Source organism: Echeneis naucrates, chromosome 22 (genome assembly GCF_900963305.1).
Source record: "Echeneis naucrates chromosome 22, fEcheNa1.1, whole genome shotgun sequence".
NCBI classification, from domain to species: Eukaryota; Metazoa; Chordata; class Actinopteri; order Carangiformes; family Echeneidae; genus Echeneis; species Echeneis naucrates.
The window spans coordinates 172,520-198,186 of NC_042532.1; the positions used below are offsets into that span (position 1 = coordinate 172,520).

Below are 25,667 nucleotides of genomic sequence, written 5' to 3' on the forward strand. Positions count from 1 at the left end.
TTATTGTCAGCGTATGTGGGGAGGGAGGGGCAATTGAAAATTTCTAAGGTGTCCGTCCCCCAGACTGACACTGGAAATGGTTCCATAGGAGAGGAGCCTGATAACTAAAAGATCTGCCTCCAAATTTACTCTTGGAGACTCTAGGTACCTCCATCTAGAGAGTGGAGTGGCCTACATATTGAACTCTATTTTGAAATTTACTGGGAACCAATGAAAAGAATGAGAAATGTGGTCTCTTTTTCTAATTCCTGCCAATATTTGTGCAGCAGCATTCTAAATCAACTGAAGGATTTTTAGAGGATTATTGGGACATACTGATCGTAAAGATTACAATAGTCTAGTCTAGAGGTAACAAAGGCATGGACTATTTTTTTCTGCATCCGCTTGAGACATGATATTTCTGATCTTTGCAATATTGCGTAGGTGAAAGAAGGTGTGCATAGGTGTCCTACAATGATTTGAGTTTTGACAGCATGCAGAAGTAAAATGTTGCAGGTCATCAAGATCTTTATGTCTGTAAAACATTGCCTGAAATCTGATTAGCTGATTTGTTTCATTCGTCTTCATCTGTATAACTGAATATCATTTGCATAACAGTGAAAATTGATGCTTTGCTTCCAGATAATGTTGACTATGGGAAACATATATCAGGTGAAGAGGATTGGTCCCAGGACAGAACCCCGTGGAACTCCATAATTTACTAAAGTGCGTGAGGAGGAGTCATTGTTAACAAGAACAAAGTGATATTTGTCTGATAAGTGTGATTTAAACCAGTTTAATGTGGCTCCTTTGGTCCCAGTTTTATATATTTCAGCCTTTTTGATATTATGGAATATTATGGTCAATGATGTCATAAGCAGCAATTAGGTATAGCAGGGCAAGTATCGAGGCCAATCGGGTTTCTGAAGCCATTAGAATGTCGTTGGTAACTTTTAACAGCGCTGTTTCTGTGCTCTCATTTACTCTAAAACCTGACTGAAACTTTTCAAACAAGCCATTCCTATGCCGATGCTCACATAATTGGCTTGCAACTGATTTTTCAAGAATTTTGGAAATGAAAGGGAGGTTAGATATGGGTCTATAATTAGCCAGAACATCTGGATCAAGATCAATTCTTTTGAAAGGTTTAATAACATCAATGTTGAAAGGCTATGGTACATAACCTAAAGATAAAATTGCATTGATCACAATGAGAATATACATGTTAATTTGTGGAAAAACATGTTTAGGCATTGGTCGTTATCGTAGTTGATGGTTTAAATGATGAGACTATGGAAACTGGCTTGGAGAGAGTTAAAGATGAAAAAGATCCCAAATAGAGAAGCTACTGCATTGTGGGTTAAAACTTTAGAATTTTGGCTCTGATTGTTATGATTTTATTATTAAAAAAGCCCATAAAATCATCGCTTCTAAGAGCTAAAGGAATCAATGTTTCCACTGAGCTATGAGTCTCTGTCAGCCTGGCCACAGTAAAAAAAAAAAAACAAAACTTGGGATTATTCTTGTGTTCTTCTAATCAATGCTGAATAGTAGGAGCTTCTGCCATTGGGAAGAACCATTTTATGTTTTAAGCTTTCTTTCCAAGCTAAGTAGAATTCATCAGCATTATAGGACTGTATTTCCTTTAATTTTTTTCACGGCAAGAATTTGAGGGCTATACCAAGGTGCCAGCCTGCTCTGTTTCATTATTTTCTTTTGAAGAGGAATGACAGGATCATGATTTGAACAGACTATTCACCAGGTCATCCATCTATGTAGAGAAGTTGTGACGAGATGGAGATTAAGGACCCAAAAGGAGCCAGACAGGTGGAATGGTAAAACAGGTTTTATTGTGACACAAAATGTTGGAACAAAGGTAGTCTGGAGTCCAGGGTGGAGCAACAAAGGTGAGAGAGAGTGCTGGTCTGAGGCACACAGGGAGACAATGGGGGAAGAAAAAAAAAAAAACAGAACAGGAGGAATAAGTTTCTTTCCAAAATAATCAAATGATGCAAGGAGGAACTGTGTACCATAATAATAATACCATAAACATAATACTCTGCACTCACCTGTTGCCAATCAACATCGCCTAGCCTTTAAGACAGCTGTGGACTTCAGCCTCAGTGCCAATCAGCCTCAGAGCCACAGGCGGGGGATGGGAGCAACCTCTGGGGAACGGTAAGCCACCCACACACAGCACAGATAGGAAAAGGAACTCCGGTGACAGTTTTTCAAAATAAAGCTGTGAGTCCAGAACCACCACAGTACCCCCACCCCAACGGACACCTCTTGGCGTCCTACCAGGCTTCTTTGGGTGCGCAGCATAAAAATTCTTCAGAAGCTTATCATCTAAGATAAGCTTCCGGGAAATCCATGAGCGTTCCTCAGGTCTGTAACCTTTCCAGTCGACCAGGTACTGGAAACCAAGAAGGCTGGATGTTTATCAATGATCGGGTGGGGGGCTTAGGTCACATGAGGAAACAGATTTCAGGAGGGAAACATGGAAAGTGGGGTAAATATTCAGGAAACCCGGGAGCTTCAGCTTGACTGTAGCAGGATTAATGATTTTAATGATGGGAAATGGACCAATACAGCTTACGTGACTCAGTCTGCAGGGGAAGGTCACGGAATGAGAGCCACACCATCTGGCCAGGTTGATAGTCGAGAGGCAGGGTCCGGTGCTTGTCCACTATGTACTTATTTCTTTCAGCAGTACGAGTGAATGCGGCTCTGGCGGTCCTCCACACCTCCCTTAAGCACCTGATGTGCTCCCTCACCGAGGGGGTGGCCACGGATTGCTCCTGGTCGGGAAACGGGGAGTTGATAGCCAAAACAGCACATGAAAGGAGACATATCTGTGGCCGCGCTGGTGAGGGAGTTGTGCGTGTGTTCAACCCAAGGGAAGTGGGAGCTCCAGGAGACCGGGTGGTGAGCCACAACACGCCGCAGGGCTGACTCCAAACTCTAGTTGGCTCTCTGTGGGGTGCAGACGTGTCTGCCCTAGCTGCATGGGTTCCTCTGGAGATGTCTCAGGCTGACCTGGAGTGGATGGTTGGGGAGCTGATCTGACTGGAGCTACAGGTGGAGCTTTAACACTAGGGAGGAAGGTGACTCCTGACCTCTTTTCCCTGCGCCTTTCTCTCGGGTGATTGTCTATGCGTATGACTAAGGAAATCAAATCCTCCAACGAAGCAGGCTCATCCCGGGAGGCTAACTCATCTTTGAGTTGTTCCGATAAGCTTCTAACAAAAACCCCTTTTAGCTCCTGTTCCCCCCACCCACTCTCTGAGGCTGCTATGCGGAACTCAATAGGAGGAGGGGGGAGGAAAAAAAAAAAAAATTGGCAGCTGACTGGGAACCCTGGGAGAGAGAGAAGAAATAAACATTTAGCCGCCTCCTGGCCCAAAAACTCGGCAGAGCTCTTCTGCGAAACTAGGGAACGAGTCTAATGTTGGGGTTGCTGATCAAAAACTAATAAATATCGCAAAAGAAATCCCCTGCGACTACCTAGGTCTGGGTCCGCTAGGTCAATTTTTGGCCAGAGTATACACAAAATATTGGAACAAAGGTAGTCCGGAGTCCAGGGTGGAGTGAAAAAGGTGAGAGAGAGTGCTGGTCTGGGAGCTGCTGTAAGGCACGGAGAGAGACACTGGAAAAAACAGAGAACAGGAGGATTAGTGTCAAGATAAGTCACCACAATAAGTTTCTCTTTCCAAAATAATCAAATGAGGCGATAATACTCTGGCACTGGGGCTGAAGTCCGCAGCAGGTGAGTGCAATCAGCCTCAGAGCCACGGGCGGGGGATGGGAGCAGCCTCTGGGGAAAGGTAAGCCACCCACACACAGTACAGACAGGAAACCATTTTTATTGCATTTACTTTACACCATAATTGTGTTATCCAAATTAGCTTTAATTTTAGTTAATACTTTTTCCATGTTAGTTGTCATGATTTCCCTTATATCTGAATCAAATTCTATCCCTAAATATTTCGTCCCTTTTAGTAGCCATTTAAAATTAAAAGGGGATAGCTATTCATCCAAACAAGTTTGGCACACTGGCATTGCTTCTAATTTGTGCCAGTTGATTCAATAAAATTTTGGAAAATGTTTCAATAGTTTCTAGTAAAAATGACATAGAACTGGCCGGGTCCCGACTTAGTACCAAAATTTCGTTAGCATAAAGAAATAATTTATGCTCCCTGCGACCTCCAATGGCTCATTTTATTCTTGGCTCTGCTCTAATAGACGTGGCAAAAGGTTCCAAGAAAATTCTAAACAATAGTGGACCACATCCCTGTCTCGTTGAACTGGTTATACTGAAAAACTGAGATATTGTCACATTAGTGAAAACTGCAGCTTTAGGACTTAAGACTTTTATCCACCTATAAAACACATCACCAAACCCAAATTTTGAAAGGGCCCATTCCACCCTATCAAATGCTTTTTGAGCATCAAGTGATATGGCTGAGACAGGGTGAGGGTTATTTCTATTCATCCAGATTAAATGTAACAGTCCCCTCATGGTATCAGCTGAAGATGTATGTTTTATGAATCCAACTTGATCTTTGTGAATAATTTTAGGTAAGACCTGATCTAATCTCAGTGCTAATGTCTTGGACAATATTTTGCATTCTGCATTTATTAGGCTTATGGGTCTATAATTGGCTGGTTCCGTTGGGTCTTTATCTTTTTTGGTATCAGTGATATAATGGCCTTGCAAAGACTTTCTGTGAGTGAGCCATATCAAAACGCTTCTTGGAAAACCTCTGTGAGAAATGCACAAGTACATCAACATATCTTTTATAGTATTCCACTGAGAAGCCATCTATACCAGGTGACTTCCCAGTTTTCATACTCTTAATTGCAGTTTTAACTGCAGCTTCTCTTATAGGAGCATCCAAACTATCCCTTTCCTCTGGAGATAGTTGTGGTAACTCTACCTTCTGGAAGAACGTAAATAGTTTATCATCTTTCCTGATCGCTGTAATAGTGTTATTTGAATCCATGTGTTTTACTTGTCTTGCCAATAATCGTCCAGCTTTTTCACCATTTTCATGTTTGTTTGTTTGGAACCTCAACAGTGACAGATTTTCCTGGAATATTCTTCATTGTATTGTTCAGATAGGTGCTTCTCCAGTTTACCTATTTCTTTTTCCAATTGTACTTTTTCTTTATTTTCCTTTTTCTTCTATGAACTATGAGCTTTATATTTCCCCCTAATGAATGCCTTGAGTGCCTCCCAAACAGTAACTAATCTTTCTGTTGTTCCTCAATTAATATCTAAAAATACCTTGATGCCCTCACCAAGTTTTGTAGCAAACATCCTGCAATAAACCTGTATTTAGCCTCCACCTCCCTACATTGCCCAGTGGAATGTAAATTGAAATGTAGCTTGACCAGCGTATGGTCCTTTTATTGCTATAATTCCTATATTGCAGTCTATTACTAGGTCAACAAGCGAGCTTGCAACCAAAATGAGATCTATTCGTGAATAGGGTCTATGAGTGAGTGGGAATAAAATGTATATTCCCATTCTTTTGGATTTATGAGTCTCCAAATATCTATTAGACCTAGTTCTTCCCATAAAGTATCTATAGCGCTTCTGTCTCTGGGGGATGTGTTTGTTCTAATTATACTGCAATCCAAATGATCATCTAATGTTTGATTTAAGTCTCCCCCAAGATAATCTGATCATCTGTATCTCCCAATATTTTGTTGACCTCATGGAAAAAGGATGCGTTTTCTCTATGTGGTGCATATAGGTTGCAAAGCACTACTTTAACTCCGTTAATGAGTGCTTCCACAACTAAGATGCATCTATGAAAGTCTTTACATTGATTCAATATAGCAAAATTCAGGTTCTTATTGATGAGGATGATCAGCACACAGCTCACTTGAAACAGAATTATGAAAGACATGACCGACCAAATCACATTTCATTTTTAAAGCTTCATCTTGGTCCCTGAATTGTGTTAGGGATAACCTAACCCTGAATATATGCAATATCTATGCTTTTAGATTTAAGATAGGTGAGTAATTTTTTTTTCCGTTTGATTGGTGTGCTACAGCCATTAATGTTCCATGTTACTATATTGATTTGTCCACTACTCATTGCTTCCAAAAAGCATACAGCATTGCCTCCTTTTACCCTCATTTATGACGCTATCCATACCTGCTTCCACGCACATAAATGCCTTACTCCTGCCATTGTGATAATAAAGGATTGCCAGGTGTGCCAGCATGTGTTTAACTTGATGATCCCACAGAGCTTTCATTATTGGTGTGAACCGTCTTCGTAGATTGGAATGCTCCTTGGTCATGTCTTTGTAAATAGAGAGAGTGCAGTCCTCCCAGGTATCCCTCTCTCTTTTTTCACAACAGCCAAAACTTTCCGCCAAGCCGTGTAGTGTAGAAATTTAACCAGTATCACCTGCAGTGGATGATTGTCACCTGGCCGTGGTCCCCAACTCCTGTGACTCCTCTGAATTTCATACTCGTCTCCCTGTAGCCCCAATCCTTCGGTGAATATCTTCTTTATGTAGTCATTCATTGTATTTCCAGTTTCTTTTCCCTCCAATCAGCTTAATGTTTTTACGTCTCCCTTGATTTTCTTGGTCATCAACACGGCTCCATAGTTGCTCCACTCTTTTCATTAATCATGCTAGCGTTGTTATCCTCCACATCAGTAATGCGATTTTCCACCTCTTCAAGCCGAGTTTGCAAAGCACTTACTGTGTTTTTGAGCTCTGTTGTGTCTGACTTAATCATCGGCACGTCATTTGCCAATTTATTCTGAGTTTATTCCCACATGGGAGTGAGGAGATATAATCTCTCTGGTGCTAGTCTTGGGTCTGCTTCAAGGCTTCCTCCCAGTTGGATGAGCCAGGAGAACTTCCCTAGGAAGATGCAGCAGTGGCATCCATATCAGATGCCCTAACCACCTCAATTGGCTCCTTGCCTTTGTACTCCGTAGGAGCAGTAGCTCCACTCCGACTCTGTCCTGGATGACTTAGCTTCTCCCCCTATTTTGAAGAAAGACCCCAGCCACGTTTCAGCCACTTGTATCCGTAAACTTTTTCTTTCCCTTTTCATGAAAATGGTGTGGTACAGCGAATGCAGCACTGCACCAGCTGCCCCAATTCTCCGGTTAATTTCACACTCCAGAGTTCCCTCACTTGTGAACAAGACCCCGAGATATTTGAACTCCTTCACTTGGGGAAAGGACTCATTCCCCACCAAGAGTAGGCAATCCACCAGTTTCCTACTGAGGACCATGGCCTCAGAGTTAGAAGTGCTGATTCTCTTCCTGCAGCTTCACACTCACCTGCGAACCGATCCAGTGAGTGCTGTACATCTAAGGTTGATGGTGTAAAAAGGACCACTTCATCCGCAAAAGGCAACAATGCAATCCTACGGCTACCAACCTGCAACCCCTTGTTTAGTGGGGATCAAAAGTTCCCCAAAGTGCTCTTTCCACCATCCTGTCACCTCCTCAGTTTAGGTCAACGGTGTCCCAACTTTGCTGTACACAGCTTCGATAGTTCTTTATCTCCTCCTCCTGTGGTGATGAACAGTCTTCAAGAAACACCCTGTGGCCATTCATGGCCTCAACGAACTCCTCCCACACCCGCTATTTTTCTTCTGCTACAGCCATGGCTGCTGCTTTTCTAGGACCAGTACCTCACAATTGCCTCAGGAGTCCTCAGGGATAACATCTCCCTAAAGGACTTTTCAGCTGGACACCTTCCCTGGCCAGCGTCCACCACGGTATCTGAGGGTTACCACCCCTTGAGGCACCCAAGACCCTAAGACCCCAGGACGCCTTTGCAGCTTCAACAATGGAAGCTTTCAACATCAACCATTCAGCTTCGATGCCCCCAGCCTTCACAGTGATGTGATAAAAATTCCTTCTGAGGTGGGAGTTGAAGGCTTTTCAGACAGGGGCCTCCCCCAGACATTCCCAGTTTGCCTGCACTACTTGTTTGGGCTTGTCTGTCCAGGTGTTTTCCCTGCCACCTCACCCAACTCATGGTGATCAGTTGACAGCTCTGCCCTTCTCTCTACTCCTCTTTACCCGAGCGTCAAAAACATGTGGTTTCAGGTGAGATGATACGATTACAAAATCGATCATTTACCTTGGGTACAATTATGACCATCATTGTGTTTGAGCATGGTGTTCGCACTGAAGCAGTACCACGGATTCCCCCAGCGGAGCCCTATGCAAGGCTCCAGCTAGGTTCCCTAAGAAGACCAAATACTTTGAATTGCTGTTCGGTGCATATTCATATGCAACTGTGGATGTAATCCTGGCAGGAACACCAGCAGCAGATCTCTAGACCGTGTTTCTGGACTCTACTTCCTCATGGCAGCAAAATCTGATGTTTGACTGTTGTGAAAAAGAGGAAGTCTGTGGAGGTAAACAAGAGGAAGGAAGAAGTGCTTCGAATGAGAGATCTCAACCAGTAACGCTCACTTACCTTATACAAAAGATCTACCATTGGTCAGTGAGGATGTTGGTTCTCCTCCTCTTCCATCCAAGAGGAACTGCATCATTCTCAGGACCTGTGTTACTGTGGTCACTGTCAGAGGATGAAGGTTGAGGTCACAGGGAATGCTTACTATAGTGGTGGTAAGGACGAATGCTAATAATGCCTTTTTCCATAGCCCTAACAGCCCTAAGAATTCATGGGTAATTTTTTTCTCAGCATATCCCTTTCAAAAACACCCACAGTGATGTAGAAATACACATATACACACAGCTTTTAGTGCAGAACTGAAACAGAGGTCAGCTGGTCATGTTACTAACTTACTAAGAAGTTTTGCATGCTCTGATATTAGTTGGCATGGCAATCCCTCATGTTGTGTTGAGTTTACTCGTCTCTAGTTCACCTGGAACACCTGTAGCGTCATATACATTTGTCCTGGCGCCATGTTTGACTTGCGTCCCTGTGACCAAACAGTGGCATGTGGTCAAGGAATATCACCATGATGACCAGTTTCTCCATCACTCAGCTGGGAAGAAAGTTTGAAGGTCGTTGCTCTTCTACACTGATTGATCATTAGTCTTTGGCTAACTGTGTCATAGCCCATGAACATAAAGTTGCATGGATATCCAATTTTTATTGTGCCCAAGATTCAGTGCAGTCCAAGGCTCACCATATGGCAAAGTGCTAACCCTTTTCTCCATGAGTAGTCTGAGGAGAACTGATTGTGATACAGATCAGTCCACACAACCAGCCACTGTGATCTGCAAACATTAACTTTATTGAATAAAACTACATGATGCCCACTAGTTCATTTTCTGACTGATCCTTAAGAAGAGCAGCCACTGCTTAAAATATAGTTTGTTCAAAGTGTGCTTGTGTGCAATTGTGTAGTGTTGTTATACTGACTCCAGCAGGTAGACTCATCAAATGGGAACAGAGCCCATGTTTTAGACTGAATGGAAATGACACTGTGACACACATCTTTCTCCCTGTCTTTGACTCTGTCCACAGCCTTGTGTTTCCTGAGAGGACGTTCTATCTTTGTGCGAAAACAGGTGTAGAGGCAGATGAGTGGATCAAGCTCCTGAGGTGGAAACTGGTAAGTTTATTTTCATCAGTAGCTGAAAGGGTCTGTCATCTTGAAAACCAGAAATTTACTTTAGTCAAAGTGTGTAATATGACTGAAAGTTTGTGTAACATTAACCCACTTCCTTATTACTGGAAACACCATGTTTCCTCACCTAGAGGTCCCCAAAGGAAGTGTTTAGAGACAGAACATTAACATGATCATTTTAACTAGGAATTGGCTTTTTTATCTGATAAAATGAAGAAAGAGCTAAATTCTTCAGGTAACTTCTAAAGATGGCATGAGTAAGTAGTGTGGTTCAAGTCATTTAATAGAATTTGTGGTAGAAATTTGAGACCATGGGTAGTTCACTGAGGTCCATGAGCTGCAGCGTGACCCCACAGGCTGTTGTATTCTGGGTCAGTTTTACTGTATGCATCAGAATGTGAGACCATGGTCTAGACTAAAAACTGTGTGGAGGACTGAGTCGGGTCAGACTGACACTGTGTAAAACAAGTCAGAAACAAGAGACTTAAAACTTAAGTTTTTTAGTGCAATCACAGCATTGTTTAGTCTTTAAGCACCAGACCGCTCCATAGTGAACACTTCCTTGTCTGCTTTCATCGAGCTACATGCTCTCATGAGTGTAAAAGATGAAGCTAAACATTAGTTCATCAAGTAGATGATGATGATGAGTCAGCCAAAATAGTTTATTAATAAACTACTTAGGATTTTAACAAAATGGGCTTTGATAAATTGGTATAAGTGTGATGTTTTGAAGGAAGTAGAAAGCTTGACTCACAACTGATAAAGTTTACTTGTTAGGTCTCTTTAAATAATTCTACAGAGTTTGAGCTACACCTACTCTTTATGTAAAGTGTCTTGGTGTGACTATTTTATGATTTGGCACTATTTAATTAGATTTGATTTGATTTGAACTCTGTCTCCAGTCCCAGATAAGGAAAAATAAATGAGCCAGTGCTTGAAAGAAGCCCCACCCATATGAATGACATAGCACCTGGATGAACAATGGAGTGAATTGGAGTGGGACTTATTCTTCGTATGTACCAACTATAACAAAACGACTTGGGTAAGAGGTTTTAAAATGAGCTTCCACCTCGTGGCTCATGAGCTAATTGTTCCCCGTTTTAAACCACAAGCCTATTATTCCCTGTTTAAACCCATGAAGATGTTCCCTGTTTTCAGATATGAGTCAGTTGTTTTGTTGAGAGAATAAAACAATCTATTGATCAGTAGTCTGCTCTCTGAAGTTAATCATATCAGATAAATAGAAACATCTGTCTTTTGCCAGGCAAGCATTGTTTGTGCTCTTATTTATATATATATATATATTTTTTTTTTTTTTTCCCTCACCCAATAAAAGTTCAAAGCCTTTCTCTCTGTGAACAGCAAAACTGTTGTGTGCCACAGCAAGGGATGTTGTTTGTTGTGCATTTTTTTATACTCATAAATGCAGTAATTATGACTTCATCTATCAGTGGATCACTGATATTAAACACTGCTTTACTTTCCTCTCTGGTTTCTAAATGGACAACAGACAGAATCCATGTACTAATAAAGTCCAATACTTAGCCTCCCACCAGACATCAACAGTGTTAGTCTTCAGTCAAACCTGAACACACAGACAGTATTATGTTTTTTTTTTTTTGACTGAGTTCAGTTTGAGTTGTATATAAATGATATGTAAAGGAATATAATCTCAGCCTCTTCCATTTGTCAAAGCAGGCCAAATGAATGAAAGATCTGCTTTAAGACAAGTCCTGTCAGTCAGTCTGAATGGTCAACTGTCCTCTTACATATAACAGTTATTCCTCTGGTATTTAACAAAAACTGTTATTTAAAGGACTTAATAACTGAGAAGTCTTGATTTACTCATGTACCAAGAAACACTGTTTATATTTAAATACTGTGGTATGGGAATGAAACACCATTTTACTGAGTTACCAAGTGATGAGGTTTAAGGAGCTAGTCCCCGGCTTTGAAAAGTTACCCTAATCAAAGTGAGGAACATCAACTATCATGAAGGCCCCAGACACAGAGGGTCAATTGGGTGGAGAACAACTACAATTCAATGATAAAATAAATACATTTCACCTTAAAATTATGACTTGGAGACCACTGTAGGTTCTCAAATTAAATATTTATTTAGACAAGCTTCAGCAGTGTAGATGAGAAACAGTGAAGAGCCCCTTCACAGCAGAAAGTATAGTGAAGTCAAAAAGTGTAAAAGTCAACATTGTTGTGAACACATCCAGGCACCACGTTCAACTGACAGGCTTTCCCACAGGGCTTGAACACACCACTAGAAATGAAGAGGCGGAAAGCAGGACATGGTCCAGACCCTAGGGTTAGGGTGTTCTGTTGCTGCTTAAGTCACCTCCACCACCTGCCTCAATTCTTCTATTAGTGGAGCCAGCTCCTTCTCCAGACTCATGATGATGCCTACAAAAATACACAGTGTACTACCATCGCACCTTGGCCACAAGAGGCAAGTTTAGACCTCAAGATAATTCTAGAACGAATTTGGTCTCGACCTGGTCTATATGTAAAGTGCCTTGAAGTAACTTTGATGTTTGATGATTCAATGTTTATAAATGAATTTGATTTGAGGATAATCTTAATCCCAGAGGAGAATATTTAGGGTTCTGTTGCCTATTCAGACCTCTACTTTTAAATAACATATTTATGTGCTGGAATTTTCCAAAAAGTTAACATGGTGGATTTTTATGATTCTGTACCTACTGACATTGTTTTTGTTTCTCTGCTGCATAGTGCGGCCATGAAACAGAGCTGAACAATCATGAATCCAGAATTTTTACCTGTGTTGGCACTGCTACTGGCGATAAAGCTGATAACCAGGGGCAACCGGTTGAACTGGATTATCTATTTAACATAAAGACACAAGAAAAGAAGACCACAAATTTAAGAATGTGTTCTAGGTTTCCCTCAATACCTTTATAACTATTTCAGTCTAGTTTGAGTCTTATGAACAAGCAGGAAAGTGTGAAATATCATTACAGGCCACCGTTTATATTATCATTACTGCATAGCAGGTGTCTGACCTGGTAGGTGTTGTAGTAGCAGATGATGCTCTTGTTCTTAGACAGCCCCAGCTTACTCCCCTGATCTGTGGCCAAAGCAAACGTGGACAGGAAGCCGGGTCTCAGAGCATGGACTGGAGCATTGTCATTGGCAACTGCAGTTACACAATAGCAATGTTAGAATAACAATGAATAAAGTGTACATCTGCTCCTCCCATTGTATGACAATACAGATGCATCTCAATTAACAAGCTGCTTTATGTCAGTAATTCAATTAAAAAACTGAAACTCTTACGGATTAATTTCACATATACTATATTTTCAGGGTGTGGGGGAAGAACAGGGTCCAGAGGCCTTGTCTTTGGGCCATAGCAGGTCTTGGAGACCTCTCATATTGACACATGAACAAACAAGTCAAAACAATAAGCAGAAGATATCTGGGTGCCAGGGAAGAGAACTACAGACCCCCCTCCACACACACACACACGCACACGCACACGCACACACGCACACACAGTTACATAGCCACCATGGTCGAATTTCAAGATAAGGCTGAAGACTATCCACACAACACACACACACATTGCCTGTCTTAGGTATAAGAAGGAATGTCACATGTTCTTGTTGGGATCGTTTCCATCACTCAGCAGCAGTCACTCCAGTACGGAAAAAACCTGGTTCAGATCCCAATAACTAAAACAGTCTCAGCCTCATCTTTAATTCACCATTCATTTCATTTTTGCAAAAAATTGCCACTCAGCTACATACAAATTATCTCAAAACTACCTCTGAGTGTTTCTAGTCTTGCTTCCCACAGCTTCAAATCCAAACTCAAAACTCACATTTTTAAGATTGCTCACTCACTAACTGTTATTACACTCTCCATTGTTTCTTCTATATATTGTTCTTTATTCATCGCAGTGTCCTTGAGTTTCTTGAAAGGTGCATATAAATCACATAAATAATTAATATTAAAATTGAAATCTGAGATACTGAGTTTTGGGTTTTCATTAACTCCAAGTTATAACCATCAAAATGAAAAGAAAAACACTTCAAACACAGTCTGTTGTAATTAATCTATACAATTGGAATAATTATTATTCTATAGGTTTTCTTTAATTGAATTACTGAAATAAATAACTTTCTTGATGATATTCTTATTTATTGAGATGCACCCTAATATACTATTTAACAGCAGACATGAGACACCAAATAAGCTTCCACAAGGCTGAGACATGCCCTGTTTGCTAAATCAAGGTGTAGCGTAATTACATCTACAACATTCTAGTTGTAATGAGCCAGTGTAATGGTAACATGATAAACCTGTAACATTAACGTTACATGGTCAACAATTAACCTGTAACTTCCAGGTGCCTGATAAAATTTGAAGTAGTTGATCCAGCGTCCTTAATTTCGGTGCCCGAGACTTTGAAGTCTGCACTTTTGTTGATGCCAACTTTTTTTAAGTTTTTATAACCAAAAGTAATTACAAAGGGTAATGCTACAGAAGCAGCTGCAGGTGAGCCAGTCGCCATAGTTCACACGCCTCACACACTCGTACCTCATCTGAGGTACGAGTGTGTGAGGCGTGTGCCTGATATGGTATAATATGGTTATTACCGTGATAAAAAGGTTAAAAGTTTCCTCAATGTTACTACATTAAACACAATGATTGTTCACGAGTCCCAAAACACGAGTCTGTGTCGAGTCTGAAGTCTCTGAAATGTGCGACTTAAGTGTGACTCGAGTCACGAGTCGTTGGATTGTTGGGGAAAACCAGGACAGTATTTTCCGCATTTACCAGTAGGATTGGTCATGGTGCTGCACTTGTTCAATAGGCATCACTTCAAATAGAAAAGAAGGTAGGAATGTTCCATATAAATGTCTGGATGGGTTTGGGAGGAACAAACATCAAAATTCTGTAAGCAAATGTACGGGAATAAAAAAAAAAAAAAAAAAAAAAAAAGAAATCATTGCAATTATCATGTCGATTTCTTTTGAATGCAGCAAGTTTGTACAGCCGACAAGAACAGCTATATATTGGATTGCAACAGAGAACTGTGATTATAGCTGACCATCAACATCTCCAGACCACTGGGCTTACCCTTCATTGTTGTCGGGTATGTGAGGAGACACAGGCAGCACAGAGAGAGGAACCAGGGATACAGTAATAACAGTAGGATCAGTTACAGACATTGTTCCCCTGATTTGGAGGCTCTACTGTTATGTTCTGACCCTTTTATTGGCCCAGGGAGTTTACAATAGTAATTACTACAGCTGTATATATTCATCCGAAAGCTAATGCAACCACAGCTATAGCTGCACTGAACAGCACTATCAACAAGCAGCAGCAAGCTTATCCAGAGGATGTTCACATCATTGCTGTAGATTTTAATCAAGCATGCTTAAGAACAGTTTTACAAAATTACACACAACATGTAAAATGTGCCACAATGGGTAGTAATACACTCGACCGGGTGTGCTCTAACATCAAGCATGTCTATGGAGCAATGCCCCTACCTCACTTCAGGCCAGGTGCTCTCTCACCAATAATTTTCAAGTATTTTCGGAAACTAGCGCTATACATCTCCAAACTAGTTTCCCCCGGACTCTCCTCCACCATCACACTCAGCAGTGGCTCCCCACAGGGCTGTGTGTTGAGCAAGACACTATTCACTGTACACCCATGATTGTTCACCTGTCTACCAACAACCCAACAACCCAACAACCTCCATCTTGACATTCAAAGTGCTTTACAGAAGCACAAGGTGACATTAAAATCATAAATAGAAAATACATTTCAAAGATGAAAGAAAAAAAAAAAATCTATAAAATATACTATGAATTGGAATTATTTAAAAAATGTTATAGACAGATTCAATATATCACTTTAATGATTTTAATCATTCTAACTGCTGTATTTTCCTAAGTAAAAGCTGCAGCAAATAATAACATTTTCAAGCCTGATTTAAATGAATGAACAGTTGGTGCAGACCTCAGGTGCGCAGGGAGGTTGTTCCACAGGTGAAGAGCATAATAACTGAAAGCTGCTTCACTTTGTTTGGTTCTGATTCTGGAAACACACAGTAGACCCGTCCCTTGTGACCTGAGGGGTTTTTGATACTGCATATGGTTTTAAGTGGTCTTGTCGCAGTTTTTATTTTATTGTTGTCTCTGTCTCATTTTGTTGCCTGTCCTCTGCGTCCTATTTAATTTCTTTATTTTTAACCTGTTCGCTTGCCTTGTACTGATGTGACATTTGAATTTCCCCATGGGGATCAATAAATATTATCTTAAGTCTAGAATAAATGTTAGTCCTCGACCATTTAATGCTTTGTAAACCAACAGTAAGACTTCTATTCTCTGACTCACAGGAAGCCAGTGAAGTGATCTGAGGACTGGTGTAATATGGTCCATGGGGAAGATGAAGGCCAAAGAAAGAACTGATCATTGATTTGAGGAAGCACAAAACCAACCTCCCACCACTCTTTCTATACAAGGTGAATGCATGGAGAGGGTCCAAACCTTCAAATTCCTTGGCATCCACATTTCTGACACCCTTACCTGCTCTGTGAACAATTCATTCAATGTGAAAAAGGCCCACCAACATCTACACTTTCTGCAACTGCTGAAAAGCAATCACATGAGTGAACAGGTATTAGTGACCTTTTAATCTATCATCCATCAAACGTGTGCCTGGCCTATGGCATGATGTGGAATGCTGCCTGTTTTGCAGCAGACAAGAAGGCCCTGCAGGGGTGATAGACACCACAGAAAAGTTTATGGGCAGCCCACTTTCATCCCTGTAACAGATTGCCACCGCATGCTACTTCAGCAGAGCCTCAGCAATGATCAGTAACTGTTACCAACCAGGCCACAACTTGTTTGCCCTTCTGCCCTCTGGAAAGCACTACAGGTCGCTCAAAACCCAGACAAACAGACTCAAACACAGCTTTTTTTCCCCAAAGCAATACTCTGAACAAACAATAAAACATTGATCTAGTTGACCTCAAGTGCAAATTGCAATTTCACCATATGCAATATCACTTATCTCTCATCTGCAATACCTTTTGAACACTTTTCTTAAATTTAATTATTTATTAATACTTCATGTGTGTGATAATGATGTTTACGTTGGCGTGTATTTTTAAGCACCCAGCAACATGAGTAGCAATCATACATTTTGTTGTGTATTTATTATGCAATGTCAAATAAAAAGGAAAATATGAAAAACGTCTGTGGAGTGATCTCACACAGTGCTACCAAATATGGGTAAGGGTGCTAATAATTTTGTCCAGTCCATTTTTGGAGTTTTGTGTGGATTTTTGAGGGGAGAAATTGTGCATTACCTGACAGAAGTGCAAGGCTGCCAATATTTTAGGTCATAACTGCATTTTCAGATGTCATTCAATGTCATTCTAGAGCCCAAAGCTGGTTTCTCACCTTTGATAACTGGGACTCCATCTCTGTCTGTTACTACAATAGCATGAAGACCTTCAACACTGAGGAAGAGAAGACAAAAGGATTTGCTGATGAAATACTACAAAATTTGGTATTTTCACTGTGACATGGACACATTTTTAATGTCCCATGACCTTTGTCATACTCACCTTTGCAGCTGTTTGTACAGATATCTCTTCATGTCCTGTAAGGACAAATATGTCAGATAACAATGATTCAATTAGTACAGCCTCTACAGAAGACACAACTTCAGATAACTAAACTGCAGCTTTGTTCACTAAGTGAATGTCTAAACGTCCAAACATGTGATCATGTGGTTTTGGTGAATTCAGATTCACAATTCTGGCTTTGTTCCACAGGGAGGAAATTCCCATTCTTAAAATATCTTTGATATAGCAAGCATGAAATTCCATCTATCTTAAACAGCCTCCTAAACCTTAATGTTACTGACATCGTGTACAACACACATTTAGTTTCGCCGTTAAAAGTTACACACGTGAAAATTTGCTCTTCCAAATAGAAGAGCAGAGTAAAACAAGCTAACATTCTATAAGGAGGAGCGGAGACCTTACTTACATCTGCCATGTCGTGTTTCGACGGACCGTGGGCAGCTGTAAGGAATTAACGGGCGCCATTAAACCTTTTCATCGACAGACTGTTAATAATGTGGATTCGTTCAAATTAAATCTGAGACTACTAACACGTTAGCCAAATAACAAGAAAAGTGGTTTGAGTCCATTTCAATTCAGTCACTGACGTCTTCAGCGTGATGTGAATAAGATCAATAGACAAATAAGAACAGGCCAGGGCCGTGAACAGCTCAACATACCTACCCTGAATCTTCACCACTTCAAGTACACATAAAGGCTGAAATCACATGAGAACTTGTTTTGTTTCCGGCTCCTGAGAATCTTCCGCATGCGTGTGACGCCTACACGCATGCGTGATGTTGGGCGTGATGTTGCAGGCATGCTCAGTTTGATTCGAGGGGACTTAAATGTGTTTACTGATGTACTTATTACTGTTTTTTTACCCCGCCTCACCAGCAGGTGTCTCTAGTGTATGACTGCGTAGGGCAAATAAAAGGAGACAGTCAAATGAGAAGTGAAGGAGGAAGAAGGCGTGCATCTCAGGACAGTCAGGAGGCTCGGTGTGGGAGGCGCAATTGTGTTGAGAATGGACCGGAGTGGGGAGATGCTCGGGGATCAGATGAGAGTGAGGACATGGACATAACTCAGCCTAGTCGTAAATCAACGGATACAGAAGAGGGTGAATCTGCTGAAGCAGTAAAAAAATCTAGGAATGTTCGAGGAGATGAAGAAAGATATTTGGAAAGGAGGCAGGTAGGTTCAGAATTTAAAATTATACTACGTTTTGGAGAGGCAAACACAGTATCAACAATGAATCTGATAAGACTTACCACAATTTTGAAAAACCAGATTGGGGACATCAAGATGGCAAAGATGGAAATTTGTTGTTTTTTTGGTTTTTTTTGTAATAACGAAGAGCAGAGAATGTGTGCTGTGAGGTTAAAATAAATTGGACGGTATAAAATTGTAGGCATGAGTTGTAATGATAACAGAAATTTATGCATTAATGGTGTGATCTGGGGTATCCCTATTGGGGTGCAAATTAATGAGGTACTGGCGAATCTAAAAGGAGGAACGGTGAAAGCTTCATCGCAAATGCAAATAACCAGGGATAAATTGAGGAAAGAGAGTACAGGTATGGTACTAGAGTTTGAGGAAATCCTTCCTACAAGAGTGACACTTGGCCTCATGAGTTATAATGTCAGGGAATATGTTCCAAAGCCGTTGCAATGCTACAATTCCCAAAAGTTTGGGCATACAGCTAAGACATTTAAAAGCAAGAGAAGATGTGCTAGATGTGGGGAAGATCACAAATATGAACAATGTTGACAAAAACAAATGAAATGTTGTAGCTGTGGCAGTAACCATAGTGTCACATATGGAGGTTTTGAGGTAATGAAGAAACAAGCGGAAATTCTGCAGGTTAAAGATAAGGAAAGAGTCTCTTATGCCGATGCAGTCAAAATGGTGAACCAGCGAAGAGGAAATGCGGAAAGAAAACAAGGAAATGAAATCACAACTAACTCAGTTTTGATGAATGAGAATAAAATGTTGGTGGATTTGAAGTAATTATTAACTTTCATTGCTGGAGCCATAAATGTGACCATGGATGTTAAATCTAAAACAGAAAGAATCCAGATCACAGTGAAAGCTGCTGTACATAATTTTGAGTTGAAAGAGATGACATGGGAAGAGGTAAACGATGACCTCAATGTCCAAGCGTCCAAGGTTATTGTGCAGTGGGATTACAAACCTTTGGAAACAATCTTGAGAAAGCCACTGGGAACAGCTCCGTCCAGACTACAGCGGATGCTACTTCAGCTGCAACGTTATGGCCTGAATATAATCTGCACGCCAGGTAAAGAGTTGCTGATTGCAGACACATTCTCACAAGCAACTACACAAGAGTAACAGAGACAGTGTGACAATTTTGATGAAAAAGTGATTTATGCTCTTGAGCCAACAGAGGCCCTCAGCCCAGAGACTCTGGCATAGTTAAAGATGTCAAAAAGATGACATATTGCAGACATTGCTGGACATTCACAGGCAAGGCTGGCCACAGCACAGAAAACAAGTCGACAAAAGGTGATACAGTACTTGCCTATTAGGCACACAATGTCAGTATGGGATGGAATAATGTTTGCAGGAGACAAACCGAGCCTACCGAGCAAAATGAGGTCAGACATGTTACAGAGGCTGCATGTAGCACACCAAGGTATCCAGCGCATCATAGCTCTGGCCAAAAAAACCAACGCTGACCTGTTTCTGGCGCTTCTAACTCTGAGGAACAGACCTGTCACAGGAATAGACTATTTTCCAGCACAACTGTTAATGGGCAGGGTCCTGAGAAACACTTTACCCAGTTAAAGCATAGTACTGCAACCTGCAGTGCCAGCTAAGGCACATTCTGCTCTTCTGAATCTCCAACAAAGGCAGTGCACTTATTACAACAGAGGCACAAAGAAACTTCCTGTGCTGCCGGCTGGTGAGACTGTTTACATGCAAACTGAACGAGGATGGCGTCCGGACAGTCTTGAGGATGAGCAAGACAGCACCCGGGCACTTCTGCTGATGCGCCTACTGGTGCTGATGAGGCTACATGTGTCAAGCTTCCCTCTCCGCCACAGATGGTTCAAACCAGAAGCGGCCGAGTCATTCGGCCACCACTAAGATTCCAAGAGTATGTGTGAAGCCAATAAGTGCATACAATATTCAACTAATGTGTTGATTAAAAAAAAAAAAAAAAGAGAGAGAAACGATGGATATGCAATGGTATGTTCAGCTAAGGTTAATGTATCCCTGACTGTTACACATTGAAATAATATTTCAGTTTAGATACATTTTACATCTTCACTGCTAAAATTTAAACTGTTGTTTTATGTATCAGAAAGGAGGATGTAGTATTTCGTGCCGCGCACATATACCTATGTTAAATAGTTTCCGCTTTGAGGCAAGGTGATATTACTTTGAGTCTGTTGGTTGCTGCAGCCTGTTGCGGAGTTGTCGATAATAATAAAAGTGAAAGCAGCGTACCCGATATCATCCTTCCACTTAACATGATACATGCTATAAGATAGTAACCCAAAGAAACACTACATCTTATATGTTCAAGTTGCTCCTGTTGAAAAGTATCAACAAGTATATTCTCCAATAGCTGATGAACCTCAGCTATCTGTTGTTTCCATAGTCAATACAGATGACATGCAAGACTGTGTAAAACCAAGTGACAGTGTGTCAAATGGGGGAAGCAGAGTTTCCAAAACAAATAATTCTGCTACAAAGTCTGGTGCGTCCAGTGTTTCTTCTGCATGTCTTAGAGCAGAGGCAGACTTGGCATCTTTAAAGATGAGACAAAGATTATTAAAAGACAAACATGACCTGGAAGAAGAAGAGGAATGGTTACGTAAAAGGAAGGAGCAGCTTAAATTGGGTGAGGAAATTGAAGTGAACAAGGCTAAACTAAATGTGCTCAAGTTTTAAGTGGAAGATTCCTGGTGCTAATGCAAAGTCATTTGTACCTGGCTGTACCTTCATCTGGATGCTGGGACAAAGGTCGAGAGTTCAAAATAAGTCTGTCGGGGACAGGTGACACATACAAGGTGCAATGCAGAGTCTGATCAACAAAATATTATAACATGTTACAAGGTTACCTAAATCTCTAGAATAATAACTATTACATTGAAAAAATGTGTGCAAGAATGCAGAATAAAATACATTTAAATTTAATAGCCATTATTTATTCACATTAAATTCTCAAAGCTTCAGGGAGCCACGGCAGAGGGATGAAAGATTGATCAAATGTCCCTGAAAATCTGGGACTGTCCCCAATTTTAGGCAACCTGTCCAGGGTTAAAGGTTTCATATTGATGATATTTCATTTTTGACCACTGTGCTGAAAATCGTAATGATAGGACCACATGCAGCTCAATAGCTGTGGGTTACCAATCACTGGGATAGTACTAAGTTTTCACCTTCATGTGTGCATCACTCTACCACAGCCCCCAGTAAGTCTAATCTGGTTTCAATCACAGATCAAGCTCTTTCCTCTAGTTTCTCCTGCTCCATTGCATCCATTTGTTTTATGCTGCCACGCCAGCAGACTACAGCATAGGACAGTAAAGCATTACCTTGGCTTACCGCTTCAAGGAACTGTGGAGTCCTTTTTGACCACGACATGTACTTTGTTCCTAACGTGAAATTGTAAAAGTAATTCGTTGTTATCAGGATGTCAAATCTCTGATAATTCTCCAGTTGATTCAGAATGCTGCTTCAAAATTAATAAGAGGAATTAGGAAAAAAAGCGCTAACCCTGGCTGACATGGAGAAACTTCTCAAATCAATGGAGGGCTGCATTATAGCTAAACTCTCTGACCAACTTTCCACTTACCAAGCAACCACTGACTGTCGTGACCAAACAATTCAGCATATGGCGACGTCACTTAATGGCATGGAGACTAGACTGGCAACCCTCGAGTCCACTTGCATTGCCCTCTCTAGGGACAATGATACCCTCAAATCTAAGATAGACAACCTTGAAAACAGTTGATGTTGTTGAGACGCAACAACATCCATATTATTGGCTTACCTGAAAACATTGAGGGTGCCCACTCAACTGCTTTCATTGAATAATTTCTGAAGGAAATATTCGGTCCAGAGGCTTTTCCTATTACCCCATCTGTTGACAGAGCCCACAGAGTAGCCATCCATGGCAAGAAGCAAGATGACCCTCTGTGCCCGTTCACTGCTGGGGGGCGGACTCCTTAGCAATTTTTAAGACCAGGCTTAAAACTTTTCTTATTGACAGAGCTTATAGTTAAAAAGTCCATCTACTCTTTAGTTATACTGCTATAGGCCTAGGCTGCTGGGGGAAGCACCCTCCCCACCACATGTGCTGATAAGAACCATGCTTCATAGAACTCCCCATTTCTCCCAGCTCTAAGCATGTGTACTACATTCACAAGTTCTCCCAGAGTCTCTGTCTCTCCTAGTTCCTCTCTTCTCTCTCCCTGTCCTCATCCTGCAGGTGGTGACTCATCACCATCCCATGTTCCTAAAACGCCTGCTGCTCCCTTATCCTCATGAATTCAATACTACAGCACCATCTCCATGAACTTCATGTAGCATCATGTTCCCGCCCACACCTGTTTTGAATATCCCCCTCTCCTGCTCTTATTCTCACCCTATGCTACCCCCCCAATGCCTCTCTCTCTCTCTCAACCCAATCGGTCGAGGCAGATGTCCACCCCCCTGAGCCGAGGTTTCTGCCTCTTAAAGGACGTTTCTCCTTGCTGCTGTCACCAAGTGTTTCCTCATTGGGGGATCTGTTGGGCTTTTTTCAATTATTTTATAAAGAGTTTGGTCTATGTAAACTGAATTGATGTAACTTTATGATTTGGCGCTATACAAATTAATCTGATTTCATTTGATTTGATTCATTGCATGGATCCACCACTACCAGACTAAGGAGCATATCCTAAAGTTGGCAAGAGAGGCTAGTAGATCCCTCCCCTTCCGTGGGTCTGAAGTGCACATCTACCCCGACTACAGCGTCGATGTCTCCAAGAAATGAGCAGCATATTCAAGGTCAAGTCACAACTGAGGAGCACTGGTTTTGCCTACAGGATGCTTTTGCCCACTAAGTTCCAAGTCACCGGTAAGAATGGATGTTTTTCTTGCCTGATGAAGTTTCCTCTTTTCTTCAAAACAGCAGGTCAGATTCACAGTCCACTTCATCTCCGTCACGAGACAGTCGCGGTCTCATGAATACAGCCATGGTAACACTATTCACTGAAGGTGCTTGCTTTATGTAATTCTTTTTTTTTTCATTACTGCTATTCACTTTGCAGCCCAGTTTGGAAAAAATAAGTAATTATGTGAAAAAGAATCGAGTTCATTTTGGTCAATGTCTACGCTCCAAACTATGATTATAATTTCTTTAACAAGCTTTTTTCCACCCTACCCATGGATAATAATTACAACTTGATAGTAGGAGGTGACTTTAACTGTGTGCTCAATACCATATTAGACAGGCCATCAAACAGACCCCAAGCTCTTACTTAATCTGTTGAAGTTATCAATGAATACATTGCACAGAATGGTGTGTAAGATATATGGAGATTTAAATGTAATAACAAAAACGTATTCTCTTTCTTCTCTAATGTACATCATACATACACACACATGGATTATTTCCTTGTGGATAACAGATTGCTCAGAAATGTAAATTCCTGCTCATGTCATATGTAACACGTAACACTTAGATGGGCTGATTTTACTTGTGGATAGTGTGTCAGATAGGTTTGACTACTGTTGTGGAATGTGAGAAATGAGACTCAGGAGGCAACGATAAAAATGAATGCCCACTCTAGTTAGGAAATTAATTGATTAGAATAAATAGATAAATAAATAGACAAATAGGTAAATAAATAAGTTATCTCACAAAACGAAAACAATTATACAATACCCTAACCCTTGAACTGTGAACCATCAACACGACACATTTTCATAAAAAAAACTCAAATACTGAATAACGAAATTAAATGGATAATGAATAATGGATAATGGGTAATGAAAGTAAGTGGACATTGATATGATACTCAAAAACGTGGTGATATGTTGATTCTTACAGCTAATACCTACGTCAAGAATATATGATCACAGCTATTCTATTCACAGCATAGCTATGAAAACAGCTATTATGTGTGATTATGTTTTGCATAACAGTCTAGCACTTTTGGTTGTTTTCTTTCCGTGCTACAGTATATTGGGGGCATGGTTATGTCACTTTGTGGTGTTCTGTTTAACCCTGTTGACTGACTTCTGTTTATCTGAGAGTTCTCCTGGTTGCCTGCATTACTGTCCAAGACTGCATTACTATTAGCATTATCATTTCTCATTTGAGTGTTTTCTTGTTTTTTTGAGGGCACATTTGGGTCACACTGTCTCAATACTGTCACGACGGGAAAACGCGGTGCGAACGCGTTGCAGGGAGGACCCAAATGCAGGAGCCGGAAAACCAGGTAGGTGATGAAGAAAACACTTTAATAACGAATGGACAAGGCAGGAACAAAACGACCGGGCATGGGCAAAACAACAAGGCAGGGCATGGACAGGGCTTGGACAAGGCAAGGACGAAATTACAGGGCAAACGACAAAATGACAATGATCCAACAAGGACTAGGCTGAAAACCGGACTTAAATACACAGTGCTAAACAAGACGCAGGTGATCCACATTAGGGCAGGGAAGGCAATCAACATGGGACACAACCAGGAAGTAACATAAAAGGGAACACGAAGGAACCAGGACTACAACATAAAACAGGAAGTTACGTGGACAGAACACTAAACACCAGAATTAACTCAAAACCTGACAAATACAGCCTGCTGCAACACGTCAAAATCACCTGAAACTTTGACGACCCCAGCCAGGGATGGATACACCCCTGCTGGTTCCCGCTTAGGGTTTTTGTAACGCTTATTTTGTTTTTCTTTTAACTCAATCAAACCTTTCCTCAAGAATTTCCTGTAGTTTTCTCCTTCTTTTTTAAACATCTTTAAAATTTTTATTTCCAAATCTCTTTAATCTTGTCTTTTCTTACTTGTCTTTTATTTTATGATCTTTGATTCGCCTTTCCATGTCGTCACACACTGACACATCAAATGTGCCATCCGAGGGCCATGCAGAGATCATTCCTTTTGTTAGCTTCTGCCATTTTTTAGAAAATTTCATAATTTGTTTCAAGTATTCTGGATACCCGATCAGGGCTGTTGGCACAATACTCATATTACTATTAACACTTTTTAAACTAACGTGAACTGATGTATAAGGAAAAGAGAGGAGAAAAAAGAAAAAAAAGTTCTAAGTTTTTGTACAGGACTTGGGAAAAGCACAAGGGAGGGGGAACTTTCCTTGGCCAGTTGCCAACTGAGTCGACTGTACTACAACGCCCACACGCACCAGTTACTCACTCCCACTGGCCACTCACACCAGACCCACTTGACTAGGAGGAGCCTGAAGGCATT

General features: G+C 41.0%; 2 protein-coding genes and 1 long non-coding RNA gene across 8 annotated transcripts in view; 2 read left to right on the forward strand and 1 right to left on the reverse strand.

Moving 5' to 3' along the window:
* Positions 1-16,801, forward strand: part of dapp1 (dual adaptor of phosphotyrosine and 3-phosphoinositides) — a 31,290-nt gene extending 14,489 nt beyond the window's left edge. The window contains exons 8-10 of one of the 2 annotated variants that reach the window (XR_003840385.1): positions 9,477-9,564; positions 10,482-10,621; positions 15,968-16,801. Coding sequence is in view for 1 of the 2 variants with exons in the window: in XM_029494530.1 (XP_029350390.1) it covers positions 9,477-9,564; positions 10,482-10,505 (112 nt within the window). In the remaining variant the exon portion in view is untranslated. Of the gene's footprint in view, positions 1-9,476; positions 9,565-10,481; positions 11,163-15,967 lie in introns of those variants that run through there. The other variant, XM_029494530.1, reaches the window with a different exon arrangement.
* On the reverse strand, positions 11,672-17,972 carry lamtor3 (late endosomal/lysosomal adaptor, MAPK and MTOR activator 3). Of its 5 annotated transcripts, none has more exons than XM_029494537.1 (7): positions 17,888-17,972; positions 17,631-17,665; positions 17,204-17,238; positions 17,037-17,095; positions 12,615-12,679; positions 12,372-12,435; positions 11,672-11,994 (listed from the first exon to the last, which is right to left on the reverse strand). In XM_029494537.1, exons 2-7 carry the CDS (start codon positions 17,637-17,639, stop codon positions 11,921-11,923), a joined length of 306 nt encoding a protein of 101 aa, XP_029350397.1. In that variant the 5' UTR covers positions 17,640-17,665; positions 17,888-17,972; the 3' UTR covers positions 11,672-11,920. The 5 variants fall into 5 exon arrangements, with proteins under 5 accessions (XP_029350397.1, XP_029350394.1, XP_029350398.1 ...); XM_029494534.1 differs by having other exon boundaries at positions 12,615-12,748; positions 17,888-17,969; XM_029494538.1 differs by having other exon boundaries at positions 17,884-17,967.
* A 299-nt stretch (positions 17,973-18,271) lies between these two features.
* On the forward strand, positions 18,272-24,614 carry LOC115036364 (uncharacterized). The gene is made up of 3 exons (XR_003840388.1): positions 18,272-18,397; positions 23,103-23,297; positions 24,566-24,614. It is a non-coding gene; the product is annotated as an uncharacterized LOC115036364 (long non-coding RNA).
* Positions 24,615-25,667: the final 1,053 nt, after the last annotated feature.